The 24,308-nt window shown below is 43.3% G+C and overlaps 1 protein-coding gene across 1 annotated transcript in view; it reads right to left on the bottom strand.

Moving 5' to 3' along the window:
- Positions 1-19,814, bottom strand: part of MBOAT1 (membrane bound O-acyltransferase domain containing 1) — a 104,585-nt gene extending 84,771 nt beyond the window's left edge. Inside the window, exon 1 of the mRNA XM_070403419.1 lies at positions 19,578-19,814. Coding sequence (XP_070259520.1) covers positions 19,578-19,673 — 96 coding nt within the window. The 5' untranslated portion in view covers positions 19,674-19,814. The remainder of the gene's footprint in view (positions 1-19,577) is intronic.
- Between the last annotated feature and the right edge of the window lie 4,494 nt (positions 19,815-24,308).

Genomic DNA, 24,308 nt, shown 5'->3' with positions numbered 1-24,308 from the left:
ATACCCATGTAACTGCATTTTTCTTTCCATTCCTCTGACTAGAAAATTCTCTAAAAACATATTGGTCTCAACTTCTATTTCTGACATATGGTGAGCTCCATGTTCACAGATACAGCACAAGTAATCATAGATTTTAAAAAAATTTAAATCAGCTTTTTAAATTAACTTTACTCTTTAGAACACTTTTAAATTTACAGAAAAATTGCAAAGGTAGTACAGAGAGTTTCCATACATACCACCACCAGTTTCCTCTATTAGCATCTTATATCTTACTAGAGGCCCGGTGCACGAATTCGTGCACTGGTGGGGCCCCTCGCCCTGGCCTGCACCCTCTCGCAATTCAGGACCCCCAGCTACCCCAGTCGGATAGCTGGTTTTGGCCTGATCCTCACAGGCCTGATCCAGACAGGAGGGAGCCCGATCCCCGCAAGTCCGACCCAGACAATAGGGAGCCTGATCCTGTGCGTTGAGCACCAGTCCCCTGGTGGTCAGTGCGTGTCATAGCGACCAGTCGACCAGTCATTCGGTCATTCAGTTGCTTAGGCTTTATATATATATATATATATATATATATATATATATGGTACATTTGTTACAGTTAATGAACCAATGTTGATATAGCAGTATTAATTAAAGCCCATACTTCATTTGGATTTCCTTAGGTTTTACCTAATGCCCTTTTCTGTCCCAGGATACCATATTACATTTAGTTGTCATGTCTCTTTAGGCCAGCGGTTTTCAACCTGTGGGTCACGACCCTTTTGGGGGTCGAACGACCCTTTCACAGGGGTCGCCTAAGACCATCGGAAAACACATATATAATTACATATTGTTTTTGTGATTAATCACTATGCTTTAATTATGTTCAATTTGTAACAATGAAAATACATCCTGTACATCAGATATTTACATTATGATTCACAACAGTAGCAAAATTATAGTTATGAAGTAGCAATGAAAATAATTTTATGGTTGGGGGTCACCACAACATGAGGAACTGTATTAAAGGGTCGCGGCATTAGGAAGGTTGAGAACCACTGCTTTAGGCCCCTCATGGTTATGACAGTTTCTCAGACTTGTTTTGGATGACCTTGGCAGTTTTGAGGTGTACTCATCAGGTATTTTGTAGACTCTCTCAATTGAGATCTAATGTTTTTCTCAAAATTAGACGGGAATTAATGGTTTGGGGAAGAAAGAGCACAGAAATAAAGTATCCTTTTCCCCATGTCGTATTAAGGATAATGTACTATCTATATAATTATCACTGCTGGTGCTGACCTTGATCACGTGGACAAGGTAATATTTGTAAGGTTCCTCCACTATACTCTTCCCCCAAACCTTTTCCATACTGATCTCTTTAGGAAGAAGTCACAATGCACAGCCCACACTTAAGAAGTGAAGAGTAGTATTTCTGCTCCTTGAGGGAAGAGTATCTACATGAATTATTTGGAATTCTGCAGGTAGATTTGTCTATTTCCCCGTTTATTTACTCAATCATTTATTTCAGTATGAACTCATGGATATTTATTTTATACTCTTGTTTACACTCTAATACTTTTGTAACCTATAGATTATAGATTGATAATTTATATTTCTTTAATCTATACTTTTATAATCTACTACTTCTTTATTTTATTGCTCAAATTGTTCCAGCTTTGGCCACTAGAAGCTATTTCTGTCAGTTCCTATGTCCACTTGACACACTCTCAACAAGATGGGTTTTGTTTTGTTTTTGTACTTCTTTACTTTCTGGCACTATGAGATACTGCGCCCTCATTCTGTATATTTCCTGCCCCTGTTCCAAAATCAGCCATATCTCTAAGGATCCCTGGTTTCTTTTACTGGATGAAGGTCTTGGAAACCAAGATCTAAGTGTAGGTATGCTCACAGCTAATGGAATGTCACTCCTTGTAGACTCTTCACTGACAGATCAAGGAAATATATGTGTGTGTATACTAACCCTTGAATATACATATACATTTATAAATATTCCTACATGCAACCATCTATATCTATATTAAGCTAAACATGAGTTCATACTGATGTGCTTTATTATTCCCATGCACAGCTGAAGTGGTGGGAAAGTAGAATTCCTTAGAAGCCAGAAATGCAAGAAAGCAGAAATGAGAGATGGCACTTGCCCTGGGGCATATGCCCGTTCAGGTCACCTAGAGCTTGGGCACCAGACCCAAAGCAGGCTGAGAAAGGGGAAGTGAAAAAAATTAGAGACACTGTATAAAACTAAGACATGTCTTGAAGGCAGGACCCTCCTAAACTTCTGAAAGATAGCACCTCACTAGAGAAAAAAGTCCTCTCCACAAAGACAGTGGGATGTGTATTTATGTGGGTTTTGCCTCTGAGCAGAGAGAGAACATGTACAATGTCTCCCCTGAGAATAAGAGTTTGGAGGTCTGAGTTCACAGGCCCTGTATGGGGAGGGAGGGATGGAGGGATGATGGAGGGATGATGGAGGGATGATGGAGGGATGATGGAGGGATGGAGGGATGGAGGGATGGAGGGATGGATGGATGGATAGATAGATAGATAGATAAATAAATAAATAAATAAATAAATAAATAAATAAATCCAAAGCAGACATTGCCATGTCAGCGAGCCTGGTTGGGAGAGCCCCCAGGTGCCCTGACAGAAGGAAACGCAAACCCTCAAAAGGCTTGTGCTTTAAATCCAGGTCTCTAGATATTCCCACAGATAAAGTACAACACAGCATGAGCACCCAGTCCAAAAATCACTAAACACGCTTGAAAATAAAAGAAATCAATCACAAAGATACACATTATTTGATTCCGTTTATGTGAAATAGCCAGAACAGGCCAGTTTATAGAGAGAGAAAGATTAGTGGTTGCCAGGGACTGGTGGAGGAGGACAAGGAGGGAGGTGAGATTTGGGAAGAAGTAGAAATTGCTAATGATAACCAGTTTCTTTTGGCGGCGCGCGGGGGGGGGGGGGGGGGGGGGGTAATATTCTAAAATTAGATTGTGACAATGGTTACACCACCTTGTGAATATACTAAAAGCACTGAATTACACATTTTAGATAGGTGAATTGTAAGGTACAGGATCCTGGAATAGAAAGAGGACATTAATGAAAAAATTGGTGAAATTAAAAAAGTCTGATATTTAATAGTTATGTATCAGTGTTAGTTTTTCAGTTTTGACAAATGCACCATGGCAATGTAAAATGTTAACATTGGAGAAAAAGGAGTGAGGCATGTATAAAAAGTCTTTGCACTATCATTACAACTGTTCTACTAAATTATTCCAAAGTAAAAAAGTTTTTTTCTTAATTTTCAACAAATGTGATCCATCTATTATGAAGCAAAGGGTGTCTTTAAAAGATGTACAAGCTGTTTCTGAAAATAGTGGGGAGACCCTTGGAATTTTCACTTGAGTGAAAGAGGGTTAATTACAAAATAAGACAACAGAGGAACTCTCCAAGACCATCAAGTTCAAGGCCTTGTTCAGGAAATGACATGCATTAGTGGTGTGCCCCATATATGGTTACATAATCAGCATTTTAAGGTCCCCATTAATGGCCACTCCCTGATCTGTGGCTTTTGCCATCTTTAGTTAACTCTTTAATCAAGTGCATCTTCTTTTGTTTCGAAATCTTCAGTCTAGCTCAGTTTTGGCGAACCTATGACACGCGTGTCAGAGGTGACATGCGAACTCATTTTTTTGGTTGATTTTTCTTTGTTAAATGGCATTTAAATATATAAAATAAATATCAAAAATATAAGTCTTTGTTTTACTATGTTTGCAAATATCAAAAAATTTCTATATGTGACACGGCACCAGAGTTAAGATAGGGTTTTTCAAAATGCTGACACGCCGAGCTCAAAAGGTTCGCCATCACTGCTCTAGCTTATAACAACTTTTCTTTTTCTTTTTTAACTCCTCCAATTTTTCAAGAAACTGGCAACAGAGAACCAAATCTAGATACATATTACGCTAATAAATGTTTGAGGGTTGCCAAGTACACAAGAAATGACTTTCCAGCTCTTATTAAAAAAAACCTCGTAAGTGGTCAATTTCTAAGTCATTTTATAGCCCGCTACCTGCCTTCAAAGTCTCTCTGCAAATTCAATTAACTAAGATGGACAGTCACAATTCATCACATATGATGAAACAGCGCCCCACCCTAAGTCTTGACAAAATGGCTTCGTTTAGTTTTACTACATTTTGCCCTTCTTTAAACTAAGATAACAGAACTGGCATTCAGATAAAGACATGTAAAAAGACATTCTAAATACCTCAGTATGAAGATAAATTACACATAAGTCAACTTTGGAAGTTTGGAAACTCAGTAAAACTAACTATAAAACTGAGGTACAAGTTAACGCAATACAGCTGAGATTACAAAAATGAATGTAAGATGGTCTTTTGGTAAACTCCATCTCCAGGCCTCCTACGTTAAAAAAAAAAAAATCTTTTTGTCTTTCCCTCCACATTTGCATAAAATTTCTCTCTGAATCTAATTTTATATAAATATTGATTTGCTTCCCTTTTGTAAAATGGCCTGCAGGTAAGTTAACACTTATTGTTTGGAGAAGAACGGGCAATTGTCTGTTGGAGAAGGAAGTAAAACAGTTCAACTTCCCTGGCACACAACAAACAGAAGCTCTTCTCTACATGCTCTTTCTTCCAGAGTAAAGCACACAAATTCTTAAGGCATTCTTTTTCTTTTTTAAGATTTTTAAATTGATTTTTAGAGTTAGAGGAAGGGAGAGGGAGAGAGAAACATCCATGTGAGAGTGAAACATCGATTAACTGCCTCCTGCACCCCCCACCCCCCACATGGGGAATCGAGCCTGAAACCCAGGCATGTGCCCTGACCAAGAATCAAACAGCAACCTTTCAGTGCATGGGATGATGACCAACCAACTACACCAGCCAGGGCCTTAAGGCATTCCAACTTTACTCCAATAAGGAGGTAAAAGAAGAGAGAAGACCCATTTGTTAAGTTTTGCCTTTGTTTCTCTTGCCCTAGGTGATGTATCAGTGAAAATATTGCTGTGTAAATTATCTGAAATTTTACTACCTATGTTTTCTTCTAGGATTTTTATAGTTGCATGACCTACATTTAAGTATCTTATCCATTTTGAGTTTATTCTTGTGTAGGGTGGAAATTGGTGGTCTAGTTTCATTCTTTTTCATGTACCTAATTTTCCCAACACCATTTATGGAAGAGATTATCTTTACTCCATTGTATACTCTTGCCTCCTTTGTCAAATATTAATTGACCATGTTGGTATGGGTCGATTTCTGGTGCCTCCATTGGTCTATACCAGTGGTCGGCAAACTGCGGCTCACGAGCCACATGCGGCTCTTTGGCCCCTGAGTGTGGCTCTTCCACAAAATACCACATGCGGGCGTGATTGAAACTTTGTGGCCCATGCGCAGAAGTCGGTTTTCGGCCTGGGCAAGTCTATTTTGAAGAAGTGGCGTTAGAAGAAGTGGGAGGTGTCGGTCGGTCGGGCTACGGGAGACACGGCACAGGCGGGCCTCGGGATACGCAGGGGAGGTGCGTGAGAGTTGAGTGAGCCAGTCAGCCAGCAGTCTCATTGTGCAGTGGTTAGTGCTAGTCGCATCCGCAAATCGCGAGTGGGTGACGAAAGTACCTACTCGAAGCATAAAGTTACCTGTATTTTTCCAACCAGCTGCAAATCCTACAGGTATTTTTGTCATCAATTTAAGAATTGTAATTCTTTTGTGTTGGTGGCTTTATTATTATAAAATGAAACATTTTTTTAGGTGCCCTGTTTGAGATGGCTACAAAGAAGAAGCAAAAAAAAAACGGAAGATGAAAACCATGAATTTAAAGTTGAATGTACCTACCTATATAGTTTAAGTTTAAAAAATTTGGCTCTCAAAAGAAATTTCAATCGTTGTACTGTTGATATTTGGCTCTGATGACTAATGAGTTTGCCGACCACCGGTCTATACGCATGTTCTTGTGCCAGTGCCAGGCTGCTTCAATTACAATGGCTTTGTAGTATAGTGGATATCAGATATTGTGATTCCCTTCAACTTTGTTCCTCAAACTAAAAAGCTTCTGCACAGGAAAAAAAAAAAAAAGTGAAAAGGGAACCTACTATATTGGAAAGCATATTTGCCAATGATACATCTGATAAGAGGTTAATTTCCAAAATATACAGGGAACTCATACAACTCAACACCAGGAAGACAAAGAATTCAATTGAAAAATGGGCAAAGGACCTGAATAGACTCTTCTCCAAAGAAGGCATACAGATGGCCAAGAGACATATGAAAAAAATGCTCACCATCACTAATCATCAGAGAGATGCAAATTAAAACTATAAGGAGGTATGACTTCACACCTGCCAGACTGGCTACCATCAACAAATCAACAAACAAGTGCTGGCAAGGATGTGGAGAAAAGGGAAGCCTGGTGCATTGCTGGTAGGAATGCAGACTGGTGTAGTCTCTGTGGAAGACACTAAAGAGTGTCCTCAAAAAATTAAAAATGGAACTGCTGTTTGACCCAGCAATGCCACTTCTGGGGATCCTAAGAATCCCTTAACACCAATCACAAAGAATATGCATGGCTATATTCATAGCAACATTATTTACAATAGCTAAGTTATAGAAACAGCCCAAGTGCCCATCAATAGATGAGTGGATAAAAAAGCTGTGGTACATTTACACAATGGAATACTATGCAGCTGTAAAAAAGGAGCTCTTAACCCTTTCAGACTATTATGCTAAGCAAAATAAGCCAGCTAGAGAAAGACAAATATCACATGATCTCACTTATATATGTGAAATCTAATGAACAAAATAAACTGATGAACAAAATAAATCCAGAGGTATGGAACAGACTGACAGATCTCAGAAGGGGGGAGAGGGTACAGGAAGAGATTAACCAAAGAACATATATGCATAACCCATGAAAACAGACAGTAGTATGGGGAAGGCTGGGGTGGGGTGGGGTGGGGTGGGGTTGGTTGGAGGAGGACAAAAAGGGAGGAAATGGGAGATATCTGTAATACTGTGAATAATTAGAGAGAGAGAGAAGATTCCAGAGCTTTCAAGGTCAATTCACTTCAGCCAACATGTACCAAAATGCATTCTGCTTCATTGGAAGAAATAAGAAAGTAAAATATACAGGAACAATCCTTTTAGCTATGTTAGCTTCATCCACTGAAAAGTGGGAAATAAAGTCTTGGTTTGTGGGCTTTACCCTCAAAAAGTGTTTCTCTATCTAAATCAGCCCTTCGTGGCTTTGTTGAAGGTCTTGGAATCACAGAATTTAAGAGCTAAATAGGTCAGGAAGAGTATCATTTCCAGCCTACGGGAATACAGTGCTAAGAATTCTGGAGACCTTGCTAGTGAGAGGCAGAGACATTTTTACCTGAGACAGAGGGGATGGGGGAATCTGCCATGTCCTCCTGCCTAAGTCCAAAGTGTACTTAGGCAAAACTGGGAACAAACACCAATCTCTGCCTCCCCCAGCTCAGTGTCCCCCCCCACCATGTGTGCCCTGGTAAGTGGCCCCCACTGCTCTCCAAATCCTGGGCACATCAGCCTCGCCCCCAACGCCCCCACCACCAGCAGCACCTCCAGCCTCAGCTTAATTAAGGACAAGGCTATTGCTGGAAGCACAGAAACAGAACTCTCTGAAAAGGCAGAAAGGAAGTCAAGTGTCACAAGAGCTCTGTGTTTGCAGATATGGATCAACCCCTAAGAGACACTGTTATTTAAAAAAAAAAAAAAAGATAGAGAGAGAGAGAGAGAGAGAGAGAGAGAGAGAGAGAGACAAGGAGTGGAAGCACTTGTGCCAGAAACAGTCAAAAAAATTCCATGTGCACGCGTGCACCGCCTGGCTCTGAAAGGTGGCCCTGGCTTCCATGGGAGGGGATCTGGGCAGCGGAAAAGATGGGTGTGGGGGGGACACTGGCCTTGCATTATAGCCCCTTTCTGCCTTGATTTTGATACATAAGCTACCTACTCAGAAAACTAATTTTTAAACTGTATTTATACAAAATAAAAGCAAAAAAATACTTAGGTTTTTTTTTTAATTTTTAAGTTAAAATAGATAAATAAATATGTAATATGAATATTAAAACAAAAACAGAGCAAAACCGTGATGTGGGACGAGGGGTTGGGACTAAAGATGTCTCACCCCAGTGACACTCACAGTTAAACCACTTCATGAAATTTCACAAAATGACTTTTGAATTTAGCAACTTCCTGTAAGCCTTAGCAACCTTTTGCTGTATACCTTTGTTTCAAACTGGAGATACAGAATGATGAATGAGACAGAAGGGAGAGGTATGAAGGTAAGGGAACAAACCAGTCTTTTTTATTTTCATTACTTGTTTGAAATAAGAATTTAGAACCACCTGAGTAGAACCTTTTCAAATGTACCCCTGCTCTTTTTCAACCTAGACTAGAACCTGAGCTCGTATTGTTATTTTGATAAATAAACCTGAGAATGGAATATTTTAATAGTATGATGGTTGGGAAATCCCCAGCTCTATCAGCCCAGACATATCTTAATTTAACACTTAAAACCACTGTGCATTGCCTGGGTGGCTCAGTTGATTGGAGTGTCGTCCTGTGCACCAAAAGGTTGTGGGTTCAACTCCTGGTCAGGGTGCATATAGGAGGCAGCTGATCCATGTTTCTCTCTCTCTCCTTTCTTCTCTCTCTAAAGAAAAAAAAAATTAAATTAAAAAAACCAATTAAAAACACATATTTTCAGGTGAGGATTAAAAAATAAAAAACCACGTTAATGCTGTTGTGAACGTTCAAAACCATTACTGCAAATCAGATCGATACTACTAATGCATAAAAGATTAACCACTGATAACTTTAAAAAGTTATAAGCAGAGTTACATTACTACAAAGAAGTCAGTAAATATTTACCAAGTACACAGTTTTGGGATAATTAAAAAACACATTACAAATGGGTTAATGAGTTCATCTGTGGCAGGTAGTAATGTTTCTCCGGCCCAAAGGGACAGTGGTCTTTTAGGAAAGCATGTGTTTAACCAGAATAAATTACTTGAAGTTACTTTTCTCACTTATTACTCTCCTCCCTTGTGCTGTCCTGGCAAAACCACAAGAAACTGTCATTAATAAGAATGCAGCAAGTTTTCCCTTTTTCTTGTTTACTGAAAGGCTTGCTTAAAATAGAAAGCTTCTGAAAAGCACACAACCAAACACTGTTATTAAATTACACATCCTGGTTTCTGCTGCTACAAAAGACATTTCCAGATTGTATCTCCTTAGATGTAATCTCTTCACGAACTTTTATTAGTGGAGTTCTGAGGCCATGCTGCACAATCCCAGGAGCACTTGAGTAGATGGCACCACGTGACTTGACTTTCAGCTGCTCAAGGAAATGTCCACATGTTGTTCACACGAACCTGAGATGGTTCGTCCAAAAAATGATACGAATATCTGCACATGTCATTGCCTGTGATACATACATCAACTCCACAGAATGAAAATGGGAATGGAGTACTTAGGACTTAAAACAGCCCAAGATTAACATTTAACTATCAGAAATTGGGCCGTGATTTAACTTTCAAATTGGAAATTAGGACCATTCAATCTGAAATGTAGGTTCCAAATAGTGAACAGGCCAAACCAGTTGGTAAAAGGAACTGGCTCCCAATGTTTTCTTAACGTAGTCATTCATGCCAAGGGAAAAATGTAAATAAAATCCTATTTCAATCCAACAAACATTAATTTAGTTCCTACCTTGTACCAAACATGCCAAGATGACTAAGATTCACTACCCACAAAGAACGTTCATCTTTTCTCCAGGCTCAGTGTCTTTGTTCAAACAGCTTTCTTCCTAGAATATTCTGCCTGTCTCACCCGCCATCACCCAACCACCTTCTCCTTCTCCTTTAAAAGCAGCAGCTCCCAGGAAGTCTTCCTGGCACCCTCTCAGGACAAGCCCATTGGAGCAGAGGCCATGTCCTTGGACAATGGCATGGGCACAGGTCCCCTGCTTATGCCTCACAGATGCCCCTAGAGCAGCGGTTCTCAACCTGTGGGTTGCGACCCCTTTGGCAGTCGAACAACACTTTCACAGGGGTCGCCTAAGACCATCCTACATATCAGATATTTACATTACGATTCATAAGAGTAGCAACATTACAGTTATGAAATAGCAACAAAAATAATTTTATGGTTGGGTCACAACATGAGAAACTGTATTTAAAGGGCCAGAAGGTTGAGAACCACTGCCCTGGAGCATCAAGTACATATATTACCAAGTTTACAGGTAAAACAGTAGTAACAAGTGTTCACAGGTCTGTCTCCCAGAAGGCTCGGATCCTCACTAATCTCTGTATCCCGTTCTAGCCCAATGTTTGGCATATGGTGCTCGATAAGCTAATACAGCCCGGTGCCGCTTACCGACAGGGCTCCATTCTGGGAAACGCGTCGTTAGGTGATGTTGTCATTGTGTTCACACCACAGAGTGCACTTACACAAGCATGGACGGTATAGCCTACTACACACTCAGCCTACATGGTACAGTCTATTGCTCCTAGGCTATAAACCTGTACCGCATGTTATGGTGCAAAACAACACGAGATTAAATCAAGTGCAAGAAAAATGATGCAATCAAGAGATGCGATAAACATGAGATGGATGAAGCACACTGTGCTACAGCAAACTTCTTTTTTACAAGTAAAAAGAGTTCACTTTAAACTAACGATAAAAAGTATAGTGTCATAAATACATAAACCAGTAACAGTTGTTTATATCATGATCAAGTAGTACGCACTGTACCTACTCATACGCACTATACCTGCATCCAACCGGTAGTGCAGGCTTGTTTACACCAGCATCACCACAAACCCTTGAGGAATGCACTACACTCTGAAGTCACAATGGCTACAAAGTCATTAGCCCAAAGGAATTTTCCAGCTTCATTATAATCTTACTAGAGGCCCAGTGCACAAATTTGTGCACGGGTGGGGTACCTCAGCCTGGCAGGCGATCGGGCCTAGAGCATGTCCGGCCCTCTCACCCAGTCCTGATTGGCTGGACCCCATCAGCAATCTAACCTACCAGTAGGAGTATCTGCATCTTGGTGGTTAGTGTGCATCACAGCAACTGGTCGAGTGGTCAGACACTTAGCATATTATACTTTTATTATATAGGATGGGACCACAGTCATTGACCGAAAAGTTGGTATATGGCACATGACTATGGATGAGATAGATAACATATGCAGAGCAGTTAGCAGCATAAGCATTCAGTACAGAAGTTCTGGCATCATTAAGCCAGATGGGAAACTAAGGCCAAGTTTGAAGAGCAGCTCTTATTCTACAACGGGAAGGCTAAGCTCCAGGACCCAGAGGCCTCTCCTTGAAATGCCAGGAAGTAAGTGGTCACACCTCCACTCTCTCGGCCCAATTACTGTCACATGAAGCTACCAGACTGTCACATCAGCCAGGCTGGACCCACCCAGAATCCCCTAGAATGGAGACTGCTCACCTTCAGTTTTGTGTGCAGAGCTAACTAATGGGTGATCCCCAACTCCACCAGCCCTGTCCTCTTAAGTCTGTGGAATTGGGTGTTTATACCTAACAGTATTGCCCTGAACATACCTAACCCTTTGATGTCCCTCAACCTTGAAACAGCAACCTCTTTAGAACCACAAGGAACCTCCCACCACACTTTTGTGTGGCCCCAGGAAAGACGAAAATGCTCAGGGTTAGTCACTAGTCTTATCAGATCTCTGGGGCCCTACCTGCCTAGAACCTCCCACTCATGCACACCCTCATGCCCAGCAAGCAAGTTCCACTTCTCAACTTTCTGCCATGTGCTGCTCCTGACTTCCTCCTCCTCCCTCCTCCGTGATGGCTCCTCTTCCCTGCTTCCCACTGCTGACCTGCTCTTCGCCCTCCCTCTGCTCCATCCAAAACTTCAGTCTTCCCAGCTCTCTCCTTCCACTCTCAGCCTTGCAAGAGAACTGTTTGCCTCAAAGCATTTTCTTTCTCATTTTACCACTACAATGCGGGGGTAGAGGAAGTGAGTGGGGTAAGTAGAAAGAAGAAAATCACTGCTTTTCCAGGTTCTTCATTGCTGCTTTGGACCATTTTTCTTCCATCATCCTTATACAAGACCTTTCTTCCCCTCAGATCCCACCCAGACTCCTTACGTTAAATGAGCTGCAGGCTGAGTGCCTGGTAGCAGAGCAAGCCATACCCTCTCGGGTCCTTACACGGTAGAATCCATCAACCTGCACCATCCTGGGGAGCTGGGGTCCTACATTTTTTTCTCCTCACATCCCCGAATTCAACTTGGAAGCTTCACTGTTTAAGAGAACAATCCGTCCAACCCCCAGTTCCTTGACTAAAACCAAACTGACTTGTACCCCAGGTCCCACATCCACACCCTGACTTTCATCATCGCCCAGAAAAGCTTCACTGAGAATCTTCAACTGCAACATCCCAGCCCCCAGCTCTCTCACTTCTGCTGCACCTGCTCCTCCAAGTTCCTCCATCTCTGGATGTTTCTCTTGTCACTTGCATCACTTCCAACTACTTGTCAGCATCTTTCAACACCCTTACTCCTTAGCTTTCCAACAACCTTCTCTGGAAATCGCCAACTACCTGTTTTACTTCTGCTCCTGAAAGGAGCTGCTGAACGAGAAAAGTCACATATTGACACAAATCCATGCCTCTAAAAATCTAGAATTTTCAGTAGGTTGATGACCCTGCAGCCACCCATAAATTGCCTCTGGTCAGTTCTTTCTCCACCCGCCCATAAAGATCACTTTACATCTTCACTCATCCTCAAAACTGGTAGCAGCGGCTCTAAACTTCAGAGGCTCACTGGGGAGCCCCTCCACCCTGATATTCAGACTCATTAGGCCTGGAACTGATCCCAAACACACACATGGCAAGAGATTCTGATGAACGATAGTCCATACATGAAATTTCGTAAACAAAAGTTAGTCTACAGCAGGGTCTGCAAACTGGCCCTTGGGCCAAATCCAGCCTGCTGCCTGTTTTTGTGTGGCCTGCATACAAAAATTGTGTTTTACATTTTTTAAACGGTTAAAATAAAACGAATGAAGAAAATTCCACAACACCTGAAAATTATATGAAATTCAAATTCCAGGGTTCATACATAGTTTCCTGAGAACACAGCCACGCCCAATTATTTACACCTTACCTATGGCTGCTTTCATGCTATCATGGCAGAGTTGAGTCATTGTGATGAAGACTGTATGGCCTGCAAAGCCAAAAATATTTACTGTCTAGCCTTTATAGCAAGTTTGGCGACCCGTGGTCTGCAGCATTTCAGCTTCCTAGTGAGGTGACTCCTGCTTACCTCTCCCTCCGAGAGTCCTGCACTCCACACAACTGCAGCCCACCATGCACTTCAGTGGGCTCACAGTTCCTTGAATGAAGCACGCATTTCACACGCCATACCTCTGCATGTGCTGTTCTTTCTCATCACTCCGCCTCACAAATTTTTCTTCTTCCTTCAAGACCCAATGCTGCCCCTCCTCACCTGAGAGATGATATTTGATGACCATGTCTCATGGTTTTCACCTGTGTTTGATCAAGTTGTATCCCACTTCTCAGTCTACTGCAATGGCTCTCAAACTTTCCGGCACATCAGCACCCACTGGAGGGCTCATTACCTCACCTGTGGCTGAGCCCGTCCCCAGAGCAGCAGATGGGGGCACCAGGCAGAGAATGTACATTTCTAACAAGTTTCCAGGCTGCTGCTGCTGGTGGTGGTGGTCCAGGTACCACACAGGAGCAACACTGGTTGATGTATGTGTCCCTGACCCAACAATGAGTTTTTTGAGAATTGGCCCTATTTTATTCATATTCAAATCATCACAGCCTAGCACAGCTCCAGGAATTCCTGGAACACAGTTGAAACTTAACACATGTTGTTTGTCCCTTAACTGAATTACAGTGGGGCCTTGACTTACAAGTTTAATTTGTTCCGAGACTGAGCTCGTTAAGGAGCTCGTTAACTCAAATTACTCTATCAACTCAATGTAAAAAAATCGGCAGAGAGACAGCTGGTACCTCAAAAAACTCGTTAGTCGGGACACTCGTAAGTCAAGGCCCCACTGTATTTTCCTCTCCTGTAAGCTAATCATTTTCATTATCAAACAGTGAAGGGGAAATTAAGAGGGAAGAGGAGATCTGACTCTGCAGGAACTACTGAGGCCAGAAAAGAACAATAAAGTGGCTCTCTGCCAGAGTGATTTCTGTGCCTGCCATACACATCCTGAGCTAGGGCGAACAGAGAGCCCTGGGTGAAGTCAGAACCCCACGGGTACAGCCTAGAGGCAGTGTCATTGGGGGATGGAGGGGAGAAGTTAGGTGCAGGACCCTTCCTCCCACAAAGGCCAATCTCCTGTCCACTTTAAACACAAGGCTCTACAGAATGAAGTTTCATAATAGACATCAGCAGCATTGGCATATATCGCTACTAATGATAAACATTTATTGGGCACCTATTATTTCCTTGGAATACAAGAAGGGATAAAACCTCCACCTCCAAGAGACTTTAAATTAGTTTGAAATTCAGCATATAAATGCAGCAAGATAACTAACAATATCAGGTCACATTTACTAAATGTCAAAGGTAAACAGTAAGTTCTTCAGGTGTCCTATGTGACCTAGGGCTTTCCCTTCTCTGTTCCACCAGGGCTCCATCTACAAACCTCCATCTACAAACCTCCATCTCAGCAACCAAAACCTCCATGGGCAACTCACAGGCCTGTGAGCACACCATGCTTGTATACTCCTATGGGTCCTTTGTCTCCTCTGTTATATCAACTCCTCCCAGACAGGGAAAATCTTGACTTTTTTCATCTTTGGGTTCTACAACCTGGCCAGGTACCTGGCACTAATAGCGTTAAATAAATATTTAATTGATTTAATAATGACCGTGGAATGTGAGCTGAGCTTTTAAGGAAGGGCAAACCATAGATAAGAAGTGAAGGCTGGGCTTTCCAATAATGAGCAAGGGAACCAAGTGGGTGATTAGAAATTGCAGGCAGGTAAAGAAACCTTGTGGTCACAGCCCTACCCTCTACCCCATTCCTGAAATTATCAACTACCTGCTGGTATCACCCTCAGTCCAGAGCACCAGGTTTTCAGAGCTGGTCTTCCTTCATCCAGCCTTTTGAACTGTAACACCCAGCTTACGTTGATAGTCCTAAACCTTTGCTGCTTTGATCTCAATATCATTTCCTGTTCTATTTTCCCCTTGTTCCTTTTTCTGCTGATTAAATTGGGAAGGAAGGAAAGAAGAAAGGAAGGAAAGAAGGAAGGAAGGGAAGGAGGAAAGAAGGAGGAAGGAAGGAAGGAGTAAACAAACAAACCCAAATAATCCTAATTTAACACTGAATTGATACTTTATGCAAACACAACATGTGGGAGTGCCAGTCAGTAAAAACAGCCTTGGCACGGGGAGTTACCCCCACCCACCAAAGTGGAAATTCCTTAAAATGAGGAGACAGCTTCTCAGCTTTCACAGCTCCTAGGACATGACCATGCACCATACAAATTAACAATGTCCATATCGCGTCCATCTGGTAGCTGAGTCCATCTTGAAGACTTAGAAGGCTTTGGTCAAAGTCAGGTCATGTCACACCCCGCAACCAAAACAAAGTGGACAGGACTTGAGCAGATGATTCGAACAAGAAGTAAAACAAAACACTCCTCCTCCCCTCCTCAAGTCCCCTGAAATGGGAAAGAAAAGCTGTTACCTGACTTATCTTGGGTAGGGGAAGGTTTCTATCTGAAAAATCCTACTAATGGCCAGAGCTCCATATTTGCTGGACAGACAGGGACTCACTATTGAGAAATGCAACTTTCCACAAGCTCGTCCTGAGGTACCTGTGGAGGTCCCTACATCATCACCCATTTCCTGTGCTCGATCTGAAGTGCTGTGATTTTACATTTCACATTTTAAGGGGATATCAGACTAATTAAAGTCCCTGGGAACTAAAACCACAGATTTTTTTCCTCAGTATGGTCACAAGTGAACACAGGCTTCCCCCAGAAGTTAACAGAACAGGTAAACGGAAGAATCAGAAAAAGATAGTAAAACAGGTTTTCACTCACATACTAGAATGGTAAACAGATATTTCAGTTTTTGCAAAAAGTAAAAAGAAACTACTTGACAAAGGAACACCCAGAAGCCAAGAAGTTCTCAGAAGTTCATTCAATTCAGAAATGATGAATGTATGTGAAATGCTAAGACAGTCATTGGGGAAGACACATTCAGTGTCTTTAAGGGGCATATGAAGAACAATTTGGGTAACTTGAGGTATAAGTCTTATCATTTTTAGCATATCACAGGCCAATAAAGAGTCACTCTCAACCAACCAGCATGGCTCTGGGTTGAGTGTCAACCTATGAACCAGGAGGTCACGGTTCGATTCCAGTCAGGGCACATGCCCAGGTTGTGGGCTCTATCCTCAGTGTGGGGCATGCAGGAGGTAGCCAATCAATGATTCTCTCTCATCATTGGTGCTTCTATCTCTCTCTCCCTCTCCCTTCCTCTCTGAAATCAAAAAAACATATACTTTTTAAAAAAGTCACTCTTCAAAGCAACAGGAGCAAACATTTATCAAGGACTGTGTTCTTGGATTGCCCTCCAGATCTGGCTCTCCCTTTTTCTGCCCCATTCTGTGCCCTGGGAGGAGCCCCTGCAGACCCAGGTCAGCCACCTTTGGGTGGGGTCTGACCACTGAAGAGCACTGGCAATAAATGAAAGGACTGTGGGGTGGAGGGCTGAGAGGGCTGAGGTTCTCTCTCGCTGCTCCCCCCACCCCATCCTGGCAGGTGCAGCTCTCACTGGGCAGCAGCAAATTAATAAGGAAAATGGAAGAACCAAAAAAGATAATAGAAGAGTTTTTTCATTCAAACTTCCTTCACTTTCCCCTTCAGCTCCCAGGTCTTGGTACCTGAACATCATCTGCCAGTTCCCTTAATCCTGCCCACACCCCTCTAAGTAGTTCATTAAAGTTTCTTCATTGCAGCCCACTGAGTTGAATTTTGTTTCCTGCCAGGACTGTGATTGACACGAGGACCTTCCTGACTTTTATATCTATATAAAAAGTTTATATCTACATAAAATGTCTCAACTGCAAAATGTAGGTCTTAATGCCACCTCCCATTTCACACATGAGGATGCTGAGACTCTGAAAGGGTAGAGTGCCAGCTGTGGTCACACAGGAAGTCTGCTGGAAGAGCAGGAATTACACCCTGGCCAGTCCGACATCTAAGATCTTAAAAAGCTCTTGAAAGTGGGAGGGAGAAACACTCTCAAGCTGCCTTACAGCCTCAAATCACGTTATTCATGGTTTGGGATTTCTCCCTGGGTCTAAAATGAGCTAGTTGGGGCATTGCCCTACAAGTACTTCTTCCACCAAGAGTCATTCAGATGTGAGTATGCTGGAGGGTGGAGGGCTGTCCTAAGATGGAAGAGTTCACAGGTGTTCCCTCCTTGCCCATCGCCCACACCCTTCTTTCTGTTCACCCCAGAAATCCTTAAACATCATAAGGCTCTTTTATTCTTTTTTATAAACTAAAAATAGGGTTCTTATGACAGAGACCCAGGATATTTGGAGAGGGGGGTGGGTGCAGTTAAAAAGCATTTAATAACATCATACTAGCACCTCTCGCTAGGTTCCGTTAAGTGTATCTCTATTCAGTGTATCTCTATTCGTACATAGGCCTGGCTGGATTCCTCTCTCTAGCTGTGCAGAGTAGCTTAAAACAGGAACTCCTACCATTTGCAATAGCATGGATGGAGCTGGAGAGCATTATGCTAAGTGAAATAAGTCAGTCAGAGAAAGATAAATATCACATGCTCTCACTCATTTGTGGATTACAATGAACAACATAAACCGATGAACAAAAACAGATGTAGAGACAGAGAAGCATCGATCAGATGTTCAAAACTCAGAGGGAAGGTAGGGGAGGGTGGGGGTGAGAGGGAGAAATAACCAAAGGACTAGTATGCATGCATATAAGTATAAGCGATGGATGTGGACAACAGGGGGTGAGGGCGGATTGGGGGGGGGATGAGGGGACATTGGGGGGATAAGGACACATCTGTAATATCTTAATCAATAAAGGAAAAAAATAAATAAAAATAAATTCTGACCTGTATGCATGCATATTAGCATAACCAATGGACACAGACACTGGGGCACTGGGGGCTTGCCCTTGGGGGTGGACAGGGTGGGGGGGTCAATGGAGGGGGGAAGGAAACATATGTAAAACTTTAGAAAATACAAAAATATACTAAAAATAAGAAGTAAATAAAATAAATTCTGAAGGGGCGTGGGGAGCAAGTACAAAATGAACTCCCCTTAAGGATTTAGCTATGGGTTACAATCATTTCAGGGCCAAAGACTGCTGTTATTTCTGCCTCTCCCTATGTCCCTGGGTCTCTCCCACCCTCACTACACAGGGAAGAGTAACTTACAAAAGCAGGAGTTAGGATTCGATACCTCTCCCCAGATCTTAACTCACTGGATTTTGCAACTGATTAGAAGGCACCGGTGAGATCAGGTGGGTTCTGAATCAGATCCCCAGAGGGAACCCTGTGGAGGGGCGGCTCCATAGAGTATCTGAGTAAGGCTACTGGCTCTCACTTCCTCCTTGCTCAAAGAATGTGAGTAGAAAGGGCAGCAGGTGTGCTCTTGGTTGAAGCAAAAAAAGATCACAAGTGAAAGGCAGAGGAAGAAACCTGGGCCAAAACTCAGCATGAAACAGAACAGGCAGGAGTGCAAGGGGCCCTCCTCCAGCAGCCCCACCCGATTCCTTGTAAATCAACACACGTTGTTGACTCAATTCTAAATCCACGGTGCATCCAGCCTGCGGCACCTAAGGCAGACCTGAAAATGAGTAAGGCAGTCTCAACCCCCAGGAAGATTTCTCACCAGGAATTGCTGTTCTTTATTGCCATTTTCAATTTTAATTGGTAGCAGACAATGCGGGACAGTCCAGGTAACTTCAACAGCGCCGCTCTTCTTCCACTCACCTGTCCTACTGGGGAGCCTGGACCCTTAGCCTGGGGAAACCAGGGCTGTGTCCCTCCTCCCTCTCCATGGACATCACACGTGGTACAAAATAATAGTCATCCCGATTTAACAAGTCTCACTGCTGAAGTTTAAAACCCAGGTCTCTCATTCAAAAGCTGTGGGCTATAGCCTCTCAATTAATCATGTGTATTTTTATGGAGGGTCCTCTTACATCCAAAATAATGACTTGACTCCGCTGATGGAAGAAGCAGCTGATTCAGCTCTCAGAAGACTTTAGAACCTGGTACCAGAAAACGGAGCAACCCAAAACTTTAAATTTAAAAAGAAAAAGGTTATTTCGAACCTGTCGTGCGGGGTATATGTTTTTTTCACACTTAAGTTGGAAAACAAACTCAAAACACTGCCCACCTGTCCAGTTCAGCTGGAAAATCTGCTATGGGGGCGGGGCCCGAGGGGGCTAATATTTGCCCCGCAGGCTCCACGCCCGCACTGGCTGGGGAGGGGTCTGCGCCCCGCGCCGCACTCACCTGGTCCAGCGGGATGCCCAGGAGCTGGCTAAGCGGGTGCAGGCAGGTGGAGCCCGTGGTGCGGTAGGAGAGGCTGGACGGCGGCTGGGCTGCCATCCCGCATCTTCGGGAGGCGGCTGCCCCGACCCCGGCACGCTACCCGCTACTCCGCGTCCTCCCGCCCGTGCGCTCGTCGGTGGCTGTCCCGAGCGACTAGCGACCGACTCCCTCCCAGGGACCTAGCGGCAAGGCCGAGGGACTCCCACTCCCGGGGCGCAAACTTAGTGTGGGCGCTGCGGCCAGGGCGCCGTGGGAGGGCTGTGCCGAGCGCGCCGCTTCCCGCTCCCTCCTCTCGGCGCCCATTGGCCGGGCGGCTGGGACAGCCCAGGAGGAGGGAGGGAGCAGGAAAAGTGGGGACTAGGAGTCCGGCCCCCAGCGCCGCCTGGCCCGCCCAGCCCAGCCCCGACCCAGGCCGCCGGGAGTGGAAAAGTGATGCCAGCGGGCGGGCTGGTGGCGCGCGGCCCAGGGGGCTGGAGGCGCCTCTCCTCCTCCCCGCAGCTCGCCGTCCCGTCGTCTCCCCGCCACACGACAGGACCTCCACCCGGATCACCCGGGCGGGCGCCTTTCTACCCCACCCTATTTACACACTCACCCCCGCTCCTGCCTGTCCTAGCGCCAGCTAAGATTTCCTGCGCTTTCCTTTGGAGCTTTCTCCCTCGCAGTCCCTACTGCAAAGGGTTAATATGCCGGTGGCTGGAGCCCAAGGAGAACCCCTTGGTGCTAGCCATCGCCCCAGCACCCAGACTCCCCTCTGTCTTGAGTTTCATCACCAACAAACTGCCCAAAACTGCAAATGGCCAGGCCAGAATTTCTCAACCCATGTCCCCTGTCATGGAGCAAAAGCAGTTCCTATCACCGCTCCTTGTCCCCTTGGAGATTTTAAAGGAGGCCACCACCACCAGATGACAATTTCAACACACACACACACACACACACACACACACAGAGACGTTTGTAAATTAACTAGGCTACACAGGCTCATTAGATATCACACAGGTCTAGAAATTGACCAAAATTGTAGCAATGTTCCTCTTATCTTGAGCAAAATAGCAGCTGAAGTGAGGTGTTTCAAAACACGGTGTTTTTAAAAAATCAACACTTAGGTATAAATTGCCACATAAGAAAAGTTCTACTGATACTGTAGTACAGTTAATATTAAGAGGACTATTAGATTGCACAGTGTCAAGAGACTAGATCAGTTACACTGTTAGATATAACTTAGTAAAATTTCTTCATTGACCACGGACAATCACCATGCGTTCGTTATTATAATCTCTATTTACAGATGAGAAAACTGGAGCTTTTGGAGTTTAAGGACTCGGTTTTATTTAAGGAGGGTCAGTAAAACACAACTGCCCGATTCCAGAGCCTGGGCCTGAGTCACCCTGGCGCTTTGCCCCCCTAAAGCAAAGCATTGCTCTCTTCATGGAGCGGCCCACCCACAGGCCTGCCACAGGCCTGTCATTGCGGGGGACGGGCATTGCATTTACTGCTCCAAGCGAAGTGGCAGCCTGATGCTACAAGCACTCTGTCTTGCCTGTTTTCTGTCTGCAGTAGAATGAGGTTTGATATCAAAACGGGGTTTTTCATCTCCCTCCTGGGAGAGTAAACCGTGCTCAGAATGTGAAGTCATCCAGAAGACCCAGTGCCGACAACTGGTCTAAAATTAAAGGCCAGACAAAGAGACCTGGAAAGTCTTCTGGCGCATTCAGGAAGGCAGGGTGATACTATGGACTGATAGGAACTCAATACCAGTCACGTGCCAGTCCAGGCCCAGCCAAATAGATACTCAAACAGCAAAACTGAATTAAAACAGTCCTCAAAGTGTTCAAAGGTACAACCCCTCAAGAAGATAAAATTCTAATGATACAATCAGTCTAGATTCAACCAAAAATGATCACATAGCAGATGTAAAAATAGAATTACCATTTAATAATACTGCATATTTATGTGATGATACTGTATGTTCACAGAGCATATTCGTTTATATCATCCCTTGGATCCTGCCAACAACTCTATGGGGTTGGAAGGGCAGGTGTTATCATTTTTATGATTATGCCATCATCCTTTCCATTTTTATGCATAAGAATCCCAATTTCTGGAAATTTGCAGCTAGCTTATATAGCTAGTAAACAGCAAAAGTAGGTTTCAAATTTGGCTAGTCCATTTTTCTTTTTATTATGCTAGGAGTCCACCTTCAGGAAAGCAGCAGAAATTGTTGCCTGCACAGGACATTAAACTCCATGCTTAACATTTGAGAACTGATCTGCAGAGTGGTCTGAATTGACCCACAATGGGTATCACCCTTGCTTTGCAAGCAGTTTCTTTAAGCATTATCCACAAAACCTTAGGGAATATAGACTTCACAATGAGCACTCAGCTTTTTACTGTTCTAGCTCAACTGGTCTGTGTTTGCTTGGAACATATATGGCTGCCTACCTGCCTAACATTTTTTAAGGCTGAGATCACAGTTAAACATTGTTTTTGCATTTGTACATGTGCAGAAAATGAAGAAATATAACTGAACACCAACCAGCTTTAGCTATTACTGCTGAGTAATCACATGTTTGCCTAAGGGTATTATATCAGTTAGTCATTCAAGGTAAATCAACACAAATTAGCTCAGCTTCCCAACCTATGTACACATACCAGAGAGATGCTGAGATGTCTAAAGACAAAAGAATCCAAGAAATCAGTTTGGAGAAATGCAAGCAGGAATTAGTCACTGATAACTGAATGCAGAAATAAAGCTTGCTAACAAAACTCCATTAACTAAAAATGCTCAGAACAATATTTACAAATATGATTTTGTACAACTTCTGGGTGGTCAGGACCGGAGCCTAAAACCTAGAAGAGGAACAGATCATGAAAATCTAAAGAACCCAGCCTTCAGAGCAAGACAAAACTGCAACTGACAGCAATACTGCCTTTTACTGGTTTTGTGACTGAGCAAGTCAATCAACTTCCTCAAGCCTCAATTTTCTCCTCTTTAAAGTGGGAATAAGGATTATGATCTCTTGTGGCTGCTATAAGGACTGAAGGAAAGATTATATGTGAAATAACTTATCACAAGTAATTGTTCAAAAAATATTAACGGCCACCCTAGCTTATTGGGCTTAGTGGTTAGAGCTTCAACATAGACTGAAGGGTCTCAGGTTTGATTCTAGTCAAGGGCACATAGCTGGGCTGCAGGTTCCCCACCCAAGTTGGGGACGTGTGTGGGAGGTAACCAACTGATGTGTCTCTCTCACACAATGTTTCTCTCTCTGTCTCTTCCCACCCCTCCTTTCCACTCTCCCTCTCTCTAAAAAAAAAAAAAAAAAATCAATGGGAAAAAAAAATCCTCTGGTGAGGATTAACTATATATATAAACTGCCTAGCTAAAATGTACCCTTTATGTACTAAACTAACATTTTATTTTTAACTTTGGTCTTTTGGGAAATAGATCTTCCTAAAATGCATCCCTGCATACTTAAATGGAGTTAGTGATCATGACTGAATTTTTAGTGATGGATTGGACACTATTGTAAACAGGAACCATCCTGCAATAGTGATGAGTGATGCCAGAGTTTGTCCTTGTACTAAACTACGCCCGAAGAGGTAAGCTTTCTCAATCACTGTGTCCACTTTCTAGTTTTCAGTCTCCTCTTCTGCTCTCATCTTCCAGTTGTCACTGCCTTGCCTGCTATTTTGGTTCTCCTAGGATCTGGGGAACTCTATAGATAGCCTTAGAATCACTCGGCTTTGAGAGCTGAATGCCTAAGAAATTCTTAAAGAAGTGAAATACTTCAATTTTAAGTAAAACTCTATGCTATCTTGGATATTCATAGGTGTTGTTTTTTTTTTCTTAATTCCTGCTTCTTTGGCTGTGTTCCAAATAGTTACTCTTGCCAAAGAAGTATCCTATGTAATAAAGTGTGATCGAAAATAATATTTGTGAATACAGAGATAGGCAAAAACCTATCTGCTTATGCTTCCAGTATTTTCTGGTTGGCTGCAGTAAAGAAGAAGAAGAGGAAGGAGGAGGAGGAGGAGGATGAGGAGGAGGAGGAGGATGAGAAGGAGAAGGAGGAGGAGGAGGAGGAGGAGGAGGAGACAGTAGGGCCTGCCCTGATACCCTGATACCCCTGGAGCCTTTGGTATCCTGAGATGCTTGGCCCTACCCTCTCCACCCTCCACCCCAACCATGGGTATTGTGGCTGAGGCCGCTGTCATCTTAGGCTTCAGCAGTAACCCTTTACCCCAGACCTTATATTCATCCTGGAGGCCACATGGAATCTCCCTCACCCTTGTATTTTTTCCTTACTCTTCACTCTCTTCTGCAGCCTGGCCCAATGATAGTGCTAAGCATAACAATATTTCAGAATGAATGGATGGATGGTTCCCTGGCAATCAATGCAGCCAACAGAACTCATGACTGTCTCCCCCTTTCTCACTTAAGTCCTCGTGACCCAGCTCATTGTTCAGAGCCTGTGTGGCCTTCGGTCAGCACATTAGGCCGGGCAGCCCTAAATGCTGAGTGTACAGTCTGTTATTTATAGGACCCGGGTAGGTATTTGCCCCCGTTGCCTTGGTTCTTTTCCTCTACTCCTAATGTGCCATTTCTGCAACTTTTATTTATTTGTAAATATTTTTTAGCATTATTGATCAATTCTCTCAGAGTACCCTGTAAAACGAGCTTAGAGCTTCACA

This window comes from Myotis yumanensis, unplaced genomic scaffold (assembly GCF_028538775.1).
Source record: "Myotis yumanensis isolate MYYU_CA2020_CCGP unplaced genomic scaffold, mMyoYum1.0.hap1 SCAF_2, whole genome shotgun sequence".
NCBI lineage: Eukaryota > Metazoa > Chordata > Mammalia > Chiroptera > Vespertilionidae > Myotis > Myotis yumanensis.
This window is presented reverse-complemented; position numbering and strand designations above follow the sequence as displayed.